The sequence below is a fragment of the Eupeodes corollae genome, chromosome 2, assembly GCF_945859685.1.
Source record: "Eupeodes corollae chromosome 2, idEupCoro1.1, whole genome shotgun sequence".
Classification (NCBI taxonomy): domain Eukaryota; kingdom Metazoa; phylum Arthropoda; class Insecta; order Diptera; family Syrphidae; genus Eupeodes; species Eupeodes corollae.
In genome coordinates, this window is record NC_079148.1 from 68,399,862 (window position 1) to 68,414,057 (window position 14,196).

The following is a 14,196-nucleotide window of genomic DNA, read 5'->3' on the forward strand; positions in this document are numbered from 1 at the left end:
ATACCCGTATGTGAAAATTTTCAGCGTCCGTATATTTTTGACAACATCATTACAGAATCAAAATTAAAAAAAAAGCTATAATTTAGTTTTCTAATATTTTGTTGTTTTTCATCGTAGAAAAATGAAACGAAAACGCAAAACGTTAGCCGGATTAAACCAACAAGACACAATCTTCCATTTACAATGTTTTAATTTATGAAACTTATGCGACTCACTCTGAAGTTATGCTGTTATATATTTCTGCAGCTTGATCATTTCAGTCCCAAGCTGAGAATATAAAACTAAAGCACCTGTGCACTCTTTCCTGTTTGTCTTTAAGATTGAATTCCATAGAGTGCAGAATGAGTATCCCACAGCATTGAGCGATGAATAATGAGGCATTCATATGTATGTACCTGAGTCCTGAACCCATATGAGTCTCCTACTGAGCTGAGAAGAAAATTAAGGTAACTAAAGGTAAGACACTGAAATAGGTCTAAATTTAGCATCTTTTCGAATGTGCATTACAAGTCAGAAACAAATTCGACACTAAAATTATGCAATTAAGGTCCTTTTACAATTAGAAGCCTATCCTATGGTTTGACATTAAGACACAACATTATCCAGGAAGCTGTATAAGCTGTGACAAATCAAAGAATTCATAGGTAATCAACAAAACATGGAAACAAGACATTTGACTAAAAGTAATTTTAAAAAATGAACTGGTAAAGCACAGAAAAGCTTAAACATTGTATTTTAACAACTTTAAAGATACAAAAAATACTCACTCTATCCAAGTACTCCCCTATTTAAGGGTTCAACCCAAATTTTATTGATTTCACTTCCGTCAAACAGAACACAACCCCAATTAATGTAAACTTAAAAAAAACTTATGACAAACATTAATACATATGTAAAAATGTTGGCACTTTTACCCAAGTGTACCCTACAACTTTGACGACTTGCTGGGTCTGCTCTGATGGTGCGTTACACTTGGTCTCTTCGCTGTTTGCCCGTAATAACGTAGTTGGCTTGGGGTGAACGGGTTTTTTGCGTTCATCATTATCTAGAACTCTTGCTGTCTCTTTCTCTTTTGTAAGAATATATGTTTGTGAACGACCGACCTACGATGACGCTACGGACGCACCACGAACTCGACGCGACCGTCGCGTCGTAGGCAAGTCCAAGTAGTGTCCGGGCAAGAGGATGACACATAATGATTGGTTCGTTGTGAAAGATCGCTGCCATCGATCGGTGAATATATTGAGTGTTGCACTTTTTACTTTTTCCTTTCCTCGTGGATGGATGGTGCCTTGAATTTTATTGCTTTGCGCAATCACACTCACACGAAAAATATATACATACACGCAGGTATATAGCCCGCTTTGCATTTATAACATTCTTTTGGGCCAGCAGCGCTGCTCAGCGTTCGGACTCAAAGCCTGTGTGTGATTCCTGATTCAAGTGCGCTAGAGGTCGATCATGATGTGCGAGATGGGGCAGCCGCATCAGCAGCAGCAGCATCACCATAATAGTACGTTTGTGCAATACGCTGATATTGATACCAATAACGCTGATGCATCATTTACACCGCGCTGCCTTCAGCCGCAGCGCCGTGTATATTTTGTATATTACAACAACGTGCGATGTGCAGTTTGGCGTGTCACTCGGTCGTGAGAATTAGATTTAATTGATTTCCACACGGTCCAGTCCAGTCCAGTCGAGTCCGGGAGCATATGCCTACATATCAGAAAGAAGTAGGTATGTTCCTACATATAGAAGTTAAAGGAAAAAAAAAATAAAACTTCGCGTCGCGATGGAGTCGATTTGGCGAATGAGATCGACCGGGTGAGTTGAAGCCACTTATATGATCCTATGCTGACGATGATGCCAACTAAAAACTGAGGAGGAATTTCAATTATGGTTCAGTGCGTCAAAGCCGGAAATTAGCAATGGACATATGGGCAATGGACATTGAGCAGACGGTAGACAGTAGACGAGGCTCCTCAAGACGCATCGCATCATATAGGGAAGTAGGATGCTGATGCACTGCACCGTATGTAGTATGAATTATATGAACCGTGATGGAAACCAGATTATAATGATGGATTTACATGGGTTTTGATTGATTGGACGTGACTTATGGGTTATTAAACAAAAATAAGCTAAAACCATAAAGAATTTTTGTTCTCATTGTAAGGGCTTCAGTGGAGGAAATGTCTCTTTAACTCTTTGTCTCATTGATTTGAAGGTAAAGAGTGGAAGTAGTAAATTTAGGTAGCCATATGTTGCTGGTTTATATCCGGCTCGAAGGACCAAAGATTTTGGTGAAATGATAAAAATTAAATACTTTGTAAATGTTAATCTTTTCGTTACTGAATTAATAATAGTTCATCTTTAATATAAGACTTTTTCCCACTTCCAATAATAAGTAGCGTAAGGTAAGTTGTATGAGGTAAGTGGGCATTGATGGTTGAGTGCCGACCCTTTAAACCAACTCACCTACATGAAAAATGTGACTCAACCACTATTAAGACCATACCCCTCACAAATTCCTTAAAAAGTCAGGTAAATCACCAAAAGCAATCACCATCATCATCGTACATTTTCGGTTCGTACTTCGTACAGTATCGAATTCAAACCCTTACAAATTATCTCAATGAGTCCCTGGGTATGGTCATGCGTCTTTATTTTCGATATGCAAACCACAATATTGCCAACGATATAGTCCTGGTTTGGCTATCACTGCCCGCAATGAAACTCCCTCAGTCTTTTATTTTTGTAAAAAGCATACAACGCGTACAATACACACATTCCGCGACCATCACGCCAAAGAGCGGGTGAGATTAAGTGCTCGCGATAAATGTTTTATTTTTTTTTATATAAATCTTAACAATAAGTCGCCTGAGGACAATTGTTATTATCCTCCTCCATCACTACAGAAATAAAAACAAAAACAAAATTAACCACAAATCGAACTTATACAAACGTATATAAGTACATTGCTAAAAGGCCATACATGTGGTACAATAGATTGGGGAGACTTTTGGCCGCACATTACGGACATTTTGCGAAGAGGGAGGACTTACAGGGATGGATTTGGATTAAGGAGCCTTTCGTACGAATATTTATAGACCAGCTTCGTGCAATCCATTCAATCGATAGAAATAATAGAAACTTAGCTTTGCTTCATTAAACCTCCTTATTTATGAGTACATGCTCATCAGCATTTCCTTTGAGTTTCTTACTCTTTTTCCACTTTTTTAAATTTCCTATGAAATACAGCCATGTCGAAAACTGACACAAGTCTTTTCCTTTTTTGGACACACCGGCACAGCAGCTGATTTCTGTGATCCATTGGCATTTCGATTGTTGGCCAATAATCCATGGCATCGCCGCCGTCGACTATCGAGTCAATTCCTCCAGCGATACTTAATCAGGAAGACACGATAAAAATGTTTCCAATATCACAAAAACAATGAAGCAATAAATTTGTTCAAAAATGTTACAAGTACCAACATATACCTGTCTATAAGTGAGGGCGAGGGCTAGGGCTACGCCTTGATATGCTTTAGCTCTTAGCTTATGTTGATGATGGATTCTTCGACTTGACCATAGTCATCATAATCGGATACTTTGTTTGAATGAATGAATTTTCTCTAGAAAACTCATTTTTGAAATTGAGAGGGTATATTGAAAAAATCGCATTTGAATTGAAAAATAACATTTAAAAATAGATTCGTGACTTTGTGGGTTAAGTGCTGGTGTGTTTCATAGATAATATCACAGACAAACAGCCCCGGAGATGAGCCAACACCACAACCAAGTTTTAGTTTTTTATAAAAAATAAAGCGGAACTAGCTGAAGAGTGGCGTTTTCAAGTGTTCAAATGACGCCAATATGTGCGGCGCTGTGCGTTCTCTGCTATGCTTCTGCTTCTGGGGTGCTGTACCCATCAGAGAAGAGATGTCTTTGTCTGGTGGGGGGATCGTCGTCGTCGTCGGTCGTCTTCATCAGGCATATTCTTATACTCCATATACCTTAGTGATGTTCTTATATTATACTTTGCAGCATTATATGGACTTGGACACATTTTGGAATGGATTAAAAGAGGCTGAATCTCGAGTGCTTTTTGGGTTTTTGGAAATGTGTGCTTGAAGAGTTCCGTCATAAGCGACGTTATCTTTGACACGAGCGTGTAGATGATTCTTGAAGCTATACTGTAGCCGTACTCGTATTGTATTGATATAGAGCCATGTGTTCTTTTAGATGGATTTGTCATATCTTGAAATGAGTCTCATCAGAGTCAGTCTTTTTGCTCTATTCAAACCATCGATATAAGGCACCGGATGGAGTAGGTATAGGTACCTAAGTGCTTCTATATTTGTTTATCAATTAAATTGAGGATCACACAGGAATGTCACGGAGATTACTTTCATCTTTTATACGAAGTTTTAAATTGAAACGCACAAATGGATCATTTATTTGTTTTATTTTGAGTTATTTTAATCGAAATTTCTTAGGGTGGAAATTTATTTAACCGAAGGGTAACATAAATATGTATATTGTAAAATATTCATAGCAAATAAATATTTTAATTATAATGATTTGCTCATTTAAACAAAAGGCTGGGATGTTACCCACACTGATAACATACCATTGGTGCAATTTAAAAAAAAATTAAAATGCAATCAAACATTTAAGTTTAAGCTGTTTTATGGGAATATGTAGTCGAGGAGTTAAATAAATATATTTTGGAAAACTTAATCTTCTACCCTATACCAACATTCCTTGGACCCGTTTCTTTTAAACAGCAATGCTTCATCCGAACTGCCGGAAGTTCTCACAACGTGAAACAAATCACTCTCACCCAACTTAAAATTTAAGCAAAAATGGTTTGACTAAAAAGCTCGGAAAAAAATCGTTTGTAGGTACCTGGAAGCGAACGCAAGTTTTAAAATGTTATGTAGGAAAAAAAATATGCTTATGATAATTAAAAAGCAACTGAACTAGGCCTAAAAAAAAAATCTAGGGTACTTCTGGAAAATTGTAAAAGAAATTAACGGAACCAACTACAAAAGAGGTGCTGGTATTTCTACACCCTTGCCACTCACTGTAAGCTTCTTTTCTCCAACGATTCCAGCTTTACAACTTTAGATGAATACATTAAAAGCGAAGAAATTGAAGATGTGATAAACAAAGCAAAAAACAACAAGACACCTTGTAAATATGGAATTCCTTACGAATTTTTTAAAAATGCAACCCCTATGCTTCTCGACCATTTAAAAATTATTTTCAATAAAATCTTTATGAATGCCGACATACCTTCATCGTTCAAAAAATCCGTCTTTTTTTTTAACAAAAAGGCTCACTAGGTAGGTAGAAATGGCGATCTCCAGGCAACCTAGCCTGAGATCCTATAGGAAGGCCAATGTCCGGTACAAACCGCAACAATCCTGGCTATGTCTTGCCTTGGCCTGCATAGAAGATCGTTTATACGGGTTTATTATAGGTGGGCCAGGCCATATCTTTCAAGATATAATGCAGTTGGGTAAATTGCTCCACCTTCGGTTTGATTCAGTTTGGTAGATAGAAAAGATTTTACCCTTCATAGCACCAAGAGGAATTTTAACCATTTCCGCAAGTGAGCTATGAAGGGCTGATCCGTTCATTTCCCACGATACCACTATGGTCCGAAACCCAGATCAGGGTGACACCGAGGTTAATATTCAGGTTCGCAAGCTCATTGCGACATTGCTGGACCAATTAAGATGAGGATGTGGCCGAGTTAATGGCTTTGACAGCTGCCTGACTGTCTGTGAAGATAGCCGCATTTCGGTTTTGGTTTGGGCTTGTTTAAGTATCTTACATGCCTCCCTTATTGCCAGCAGTTCAGCCTGAAAAACGCTACCAAAGTCAGGAAGTCTAAAGGATTTGGCTACATTTAGGGACTCAGAAAAGATCCCAGAACCAACTCCGCACTCCATCTTTGAGCCGTCAGTAAAAATGGTTGTGTCGAAACCTATCGACACGATGTCATCCTCCCAATCTTCTCTGGATGGGAATATAACCTTAAAACCCTCACTAAACTATGTATTTAATAAAAAGATCGATCAGTAGAAGATCCTAAATAACGTTTAAGGCGTGGGCAAGTTCGCATGGACCTTGTGGTGCCCACGCAAGCTGTTCTCTGAACCTTCTTTAGCTTACTTTAGTTTTGGTGGTAAACAGTTCAGTTTTACTTTGGTAAACTCCAAGTCCAAAACTCGTGGCCCAGCTGCTATTTTTTTTCAAAGCTGACTCCGTGATTGCACTAATCACAGAGGTGTACTTTCCTGAAACCAATAGCACCAAATCATCCGCATAGGCTACCGCCTTCACTACACATCTCTCTAATTTAACGAGAATTGTATCCATGACCAAGAAGTCATAGAAGAAGCGAAAGAACACCACCCTGAGGTGTTTCCCTACTCACGTGTTTTGTTGTGATTGTACTACCTAGAGTGGCTCGAATCTTCCTACCACTGAGTATGGAAATAATCCATTCTCGAATTAAGTCTTCTATGCCGAACTTAACGAGCGATTCTTCTATTTATTCGGTAAGGACGTTGTTAACAGCACCTTTTATGTCTAGGAAGGTGGCAAGAGTAAATAATGGATTGTTTGTTCTACATTACGCACTACCTCATGGAGGGCAGTCTCCGTAGATTTTCCCTTTAGATAAGCATGCTGAGAGCTTTCGAGAAGTTGTCCAACTAGGATTTCTCTAATATGGTAAACAAGAATGCGCTCCAAGGTTTTAAGCACAAAAGAGGTTAAGCTTATTGGTCTGAAATCCTTCGCGGATTCGTGACCTCGCCCTAACTTTCGGGATAAAAACTAATTTGACCTGTGTCCACGACATGGGTACATGTTTAAGAAAAAGGCATCCTTTGAACATTTTTTCCAGCCATGGAGCTGCCACATCATGCAACTTTTGAAGCATAACTGGCAGTATGCCATCCATGCCTGGGGATTTACATGGAGAAAAAGTATTGATGGCCCACAAAATATTTTCTCTGGTTATAACGGAATTGACTTGCTCCACATGAGCTACGTTTAGCTCTGTGGTTTCAAGAAGTTCGGGGTTATCGCTCTCGCAAATCGGAAAGTGCGTCTTCATCAGTAGCTCAAGAGATTTGGCTGGGGAGGCTGTCCAGGTTCCATCAGGCTTTTTTAGAAATAAGGATTACAATGTTCCTTCGATAAAACTTTGCTGAGCCTTGCGGAGTCCTTTATGTCTTCGATTGATTGGCATTGGTATTCTCTCCAGCCTTGTCTTTTGACTGATGACAGGTCTTGCTTGTAAATTTCAAGAGAGTTTTTATACATTGGTAAAACTTATGTTTGTGGCAGATATTGAAAATTGTCCTCGTCATTTTACTAAGACTTGACAGTTCCCCATTCCAAGAAGGAAGTGTTTTACGTTTATATTTAACTGGGCAAGAGACTCTAAAAGCTTTACTTATAGAAGTTTCAAAGGTTTTCACCTTTGATTCAAGGTCTCCTATCGATTCAGTGATATTCAGTAAGTTGATTAGTTTGGAATTTGCAATTTGACTGAATTTCGTCCAGTCAGTTCTTTTGGGATTTCTGTAAGGCGGAGGGTTTTTTGACTCGAAATTAACTTGAAAAAGAATCCACTTGTGATTCGAAAACGAATTCAAAGGGAAAACTCTCCAATTTTCCACTAATAAATTATGGTTGTTTCCTAAAGTAACATCAAGCACATCCTCCCAACCATCATAATTTTCCGAGCTCGGAAAGACGAAAGTGGAAGTATTGCCTCTGTTACAAATGGTCATATTATTTTCAACAATAAAATCAAAAAGTGACTCACCTCGTTCGTTGGTCACAGAACTTCCCCAAAGGGTATGCCGAGCATTTGCGTCGCCTCCGATCAGAAGGTTTGCCTTTTTGATTTTAGCTTCTGTTATGAATTTGGGCATTATGGCCTGTGTATTCTTATCTTCAAATTTGACAACTGTCAGATCGGGAGTGCTAAACATCCTTAACGAGCACGATTGGAAAACATTAATTACATTTCTGAAAGATATTTACAAGTATCGATTGTTATTAATAACAGAATTTTATTATTTTTAAAACATACATACATACATACATTTAAATATTCTTGATTTTTTTTTATGAACCTGGCTGACGGCATAGCCATAAAATCTAAATTAAAAAGATTGTATACAATTTTGTAAATTAATATAAATAAATGAATTACTTACTTACTTACTATATTTTTAAAGGAAAACACTGTCTTATTAACAACAATATTTCTATGGCATAAAACAATTTGGAAGTCGCTATCTTTTTTTGTTCTCAAGACATATAACTCTTAATTTAATTATTAATACTTTTAATATTTCGATATTTAGGGTCAACCAAAATATTGACTTTTTTTTAAATTGCTATAATTAATTTTTAAAAGTCCTTTCTGCTTCCTTTTATGATTTTATCTGGAACTTTAAATGTTTGAAAGTGTCAAAATTTTTAGTTCGACAATTTGAACTGATTACAATAACTTAAATTGAGAAGTTAAAAAAAAACAATAAAAAGCTCTGGGTAGATAAAAAAGAATTAAGTTAATTTTAAAATATGTACATTTTCGTTTTGAAAATTAACTATTTTTAATGCAGGTTATGTTAAAAACGGGTAGAAGAGGTTTTTAGGAGTATTTAGATTTATGGAAAAGCGGTTAATTTCTTACGTTTTCAATATTTTTGTATATGTTTCTAAAACAGTTTGATTTTAGTTAAGAACTATGATTTTGGATAACAAAATTTTTTTTTGAAATGTTAAATACTATACGAATCATTTTTATTAAACATTTTATCGTACAAGAGCCCTTCCCCATGTTTTGACACTAAATGTTGAGTTTTTGAAAAAGGTTAAAATGTTAAAAGTCCTATTTCAGATTTAAATGTTTAATATGTAATGTTTTCACTTGGTTATTTAAAATTAGATTTGTGTACTTTTAAGTGATCTATTTTTAATAAATAGTTCAGGGAGCTGTCACTTTTGAAGCTTTTCCACACTTAAAATGGAACAAGGGGATGAGGTACATTTTCAAGTTGAAAGCTTCTTTTGTATCGTAAACTCATCTTGTGACTTATTGCGATTTTTGGGCGCTGATGTGATAGGATCTATTCAAAAATTAGGTAAATGCAGCTTTGAGGACGAATCGATTGAACAACTGAGTTATGACCTATGATTTTTGTAAACGGAATTAGATAATATTAATTATGACGAAGACGTTTATTTTCAACAAAACTCTGCTTTGTAAAAGCAACGACACAATTAAAAATTGACATTAAAGTTTTCTAACCTTAATAACATTTGAGAAATATTTTGATTTTTAAAAACAGATTTGTGAAATTTGTAAAACTAAGTATTTAATTAATTTTAGATTTTTTACTTGCAATGGTAACAATTTTTTAACTCACGATTTCGTCTGTCTGTCTATCTGTCCTGGCACCTAAACCATTTGGTCGGTTGAGTTTTAAACTTCGAAATTAAAACTTTGTGCAAAATCGTTGTTGTCGTGTTTTCATTTCTTAAGCAAAAAAATGTTCAAAAGTCGATTTTTCCAAAAATCGTGCTATAGACTCTCATTCTCTTAAAATTTGTTTCTGAACTAAGCTTCTTTCATTGTAAAAGATATAGTTTTATGCTGTTCTATTGATACCCTTACCCATTTAATATTTTTACACCAAAAATACTCCATTACCAAGATCGGAATCTCAGACTGACATTTCGGTTTGCCTACAATCTAACTGCACTCTAAATGTGAGAAAGTGTGCGTGAAATGATGCAAAAACCACACACATTGTCACATTTAGTGTTCCGGCCCATCAGAATGCTTCATTTTAGTCCTCAGGCACATCTAAATGCTTAATTTTGGCCTTCGTTCAAAAACGAAACAATCCGAACCAACAGAATCTGAAGTGCTGACATGGTCTTAAATTGGAAGATTGGTATAGCTTTTTAATTTCAATCCAAATAATTGTTGTAAATGTATATTAAATAAAATAAGATTACATAAGAATACATATTCAATGATTTATTAGTGCTCTTGTTTATTTAAATTATTTGCGAACGCAATATGACCTGCAACTAGTTAAGTATAATTGGAAATGGACAAAAGTGTAACTCAATACTTTGTAAAACAACAAAACAAAACATTTTTTCAGCTGTAGTTTGCTTAGAACAGCTTATAGTATTTTTTTTTGGCAAAGTTAGAAGTTCAGGTGGAAACAATAGGCGGGTGCCTCCGTATTTGTTTGTACAGACAATGCTACGAAAAGCAAACTTGTGAAGTTCCATTGCTAACTTAAGCAAGTTCAGATTCCTCAATTAGATTAGTATTTTCATCATTTAAGCAGTTCGGTAATTGAAAGACCAAATTCTAGTTTTGTTTGTTGTAGAAATATTCTTGAAAATTTCTTTTTGAGGGACTATGTTAGAGTTAGAATTTTGTTTGTAGTTAGAATTTGGAATACTTATTTGAGGGAGTTCTGTACGTCAACAATAAACATTCATGTCGATTACATGATCTATTGAATGAGTTGTGCATGAATTCAGACTGATTTTTTGACGTTTTCAATTTGTGATAAACGTCAAAATTTGCATTTTATTTGATCTGCATTTATTTAACAAGTTCGCTATAATCGTTCTGGTTATTTTTTTAAATATTGGTTTAATATTTAATAATCAAAATGGAATTGAAAAATAGTTGCAAGCTTAAATCATCAAAAACTAGCTATAAATATACTTCGATTTATTAAATTGATACAGATTTTAATTACTTGCAAACAAATGTTGGGTTCAATAAATGCGCTCGCACCCTTAACTTGATGGTTCTTCGAACGCATCTTTGATACAATAATCTGAAGTTAATTATGAAATTTAAAGAATTTCGAAGTGATTGCTGTAAATGAGTCAATAAAATATATTAAACTGATGCTGAACATACTTTTTTCAAGACCAAAATGTACATTGGTTTGCTACCAACAAAACTGCAAAACTAAAGCTAAAAACTGACTTTTTCATCGAAAAAAGTAAAAAGAAAAATCTGAAAAAAAGCTTATTGACCTCCCCATTTTGTTTTTGCTTTGCATAGCGCCGCTAGCCCACGGCTTTGTATTTTTTGTTTTGTTTCACATCTATTCATGGATTAATTGTCAAAATTACAAATACAACAATGCAAACAAACGGGTTTTGGAAAGTAAAACGTACGAAAGATTCCGATCTTGGTAAATGGAGTATTTTTGATTTACACGTTTCAATTTGCTAAGAATCTGGATTAAATGTTCTTATAGCGATTTTTTTCGTGTGCGTGTGTACGTACAGGAAACCTTTTTTTGTCGTCCATATCTCAAGAACCGTCAGATACCAATTTAAAAAAAATCTGTCGATTTGTCTTGTTTAAAAGTTTGTAGGTTTTCGTGTTTTGTTAAAAAAGTTGTCAATTGAATTATTCAAAACAAATTTAGAATTACCAACAATATTTTGCATTTGATGAAATAGTTTGATTTCAAAATCCATTTTTGTAAACGCGATTTTTAGTCGAAAAACAATTTTTAACAATTTTAGTAGCATTTCTTAAAAGTTTTGATTTCTTATATAAACAAATACAATTACGGACGTACGACATCTTTCTAAAAATCTTTTATTTCTACTTTAAGGACCTTGAAACGTAGAGAAATGTCAAAATTATCAATTTGACAAATCGGACCTATTACAAAAACTTCCTATGGGAAGTTGAAAATATTATAAAACCCAAATTACTAATCGACCAAAAGATGTCATGTGTTTTAGCACTTTGGCATTCGAGCAAAATTTGTGTTTATTTTCGGCACTACAATATTTTTAGTTTTAAATTTGATCGCCCAAACGCAAACACTAAAGGAAAAAATGTCATATCGGCAAAAAACTCGGAACTCCAATAAAGTGTTAAGAATATGTTTTTCGTTTTCAGAATTTTAAATAAAACGAAATGGTCTCATTCCTCACAGTGTTAGCATTTTATCTGTCAAAATGATTTTATTAATAATAAGACTTCTAGAATCATCGAAAGACGGGTACGAATGGGAATGTTTTGATCGCGTTATAGCCCGAGGAATTAGTTATATGGGAAGATACCGCAACGAGACTGACTTTTTCAATTTCCACAAGATCAAGACGAAACTCACTTATGCAAAATTTGTCGCACCTTAAATAGTGTCAAATAATTTAAGAAAAAGTTCTTACCAAATTGCAGAATTCTTTTATACGTATTTTACTTTGTATTAAGGTATCCATCAGAAATTGGTCAGCACACAGCGTCACCAATAATAATATACATTTATTTCCTGAAAACCAATTAAATCCTCTTCCGGTTGATGATATTATGGGACTGTCCCATTACAGGTATGTACCTTTAAAGACGTACGTATAGGTATAGAAATCCATGGGCACTAAATCAAAATTTTTGGACCATTTTGTTTGAGGAACACAGCGTCGTTGTCGTCGTCGCCTTGTTGGGCTATGTATAGCAGAATTTTTTCGAAATTTAGAAAAAAAGGTCCTTAATAACTTGCCATCACACACATTACCTGAGGGCTTTGTATAGTTCATTCTATTATTTATCTTCCTTTGCGGTCTACTTTTTGTTTATTCTTATGATGTCAGAGCAGCGTCGCGTCTGGAAGATGTCCACCCGCCTTTCCTGTCCTGTCCAATACTGCCCACTGCCATACTTAATGCATCCCGAAATATTGATGTTCTTTTCGTCGAATGTTTCTCGTGGTGTTTTTTGAGTTTTTAATTTCTTGTCTTTTTCGAAAAATAATAAATGAGCAGCATGAGCAGAATACAAAGAAAAAATCATAACAACAAAATCAGAAATTCCATTAAAATTGGTCCCTCCCATGTGTCATACAGTTCGAATGGAACCACCATTTCACATCCTTTTACATTCCGTGTCCCGTCGTTGTCATCATCATCATCATCATCGTCGTCATCGTCCACCTTTAGTCGTCGTCGCTGGTCGTTGTTGTTGAGACGGTTTTTAATTTCCCGTCGTCATCGTGGTCGTCATAATCATCATCATCATCATTGCCATCGTCACTGTGTGTAGCGCTGCGCAAGTCATTTCACGCACCACGCAGTTGGTATATAAAACTCGCTCGCCGTAGTCCATGGGACAAGACAGGATAATATCGCATTTGGGTCTTTCTTGGTAGGTACCTTGATTCGACACAAAAATAGGGACCGCTCGGGGCCTCCTATTCTCTTATGTAGCTCTTTAACTCTCTGTCCTTTGTGTGTCTTGCTCTGGTTTTACAATACTTCACCTTGGCACGATCAAGATGACCATTTCAACTTCAACTTTAACTTCAACCACCGACGACCGACGACCGTCTTAATTATAGGCCTCGAGGAGCCAGAGTCAATCGTTTTATCCTTCGAGCATCTCTAAGAAGTTGAATTGGCCAAATGAATTGAGACCCACCCTAGTCTGGGTGATGATGAACAAAATATTTTTGTATTTATTTGGAATTCCTCGGTTTGGGAAGCTCCTGAGTCCTAACGATTTCCCATCATCATCATCATCGTCATTGCATGTAGGCTCATTAAGGGCTTCGCAGATACAGAGTTCGAGTTCGTCCTTCGTCACAGAATGGCAATATCATCTTGGCAACACCCACTAAGGTATCCTCGGCCTAAAAGCATTTATGCGAGTATAAGTAAAAATTCCATAACGGACATCTATTAAAAGGGAGGCAAAAATCGTGTCCACCCTCTATAGTGTCTGATGATGGTCTGGGAGCCACAGGATGCTTCCTCTGTTGCTTCTGAGTTGCTTCTATTGCATGCTTTAACTATAAATTTAATGGAACTCGCACGGAGCTGTGCTTGTTGCGCGATGCGGGTGCGGCTTCAGCTTCAGCTTCAGTTTCAGCTTTGGCTGCGGGTAGGTATGGTGAAGAGTCGTAAAACCAAAATCAGACTTTGAATTTGGAGCTCTCTTGCGTTTTATGGCGAAAATTAGTCCCGAATTTCTTTATTTTTGTTTAAGACGAAAGGATTTCGTTTTGCTATCTTGTGGGAACTCGGAATGGGAATATATCGGAAACCGTAGTCACCATCACATCGGAATAATATGATTTTGTTACGAATTTTATG

General features: G+C 36.1%; 1 protein-coding gene across 1 annotated transcript in view; it reads left to right on the plus strand.

Annotated features, from left to right (window-relative positions):
- Positions 1-1,473: 1,473 nt before the first annotated feature.
- LOC129944989 (protein disconnected) overlaps positions 1,474-14,196 on the plus strand; it is a 48,064-nt gene continuing 35,341 nt past the window's right edge. Inside the window, exon 1 of the mRNA XM_056054648.1 lies at positions 1,474-1,605. Coding sequence (XP_055910623.1) covers positions 1,474-1,605 — 132 coding nt within the window. The remainder of the gene's footprint in view (positions 1,606-14,196) is intronic.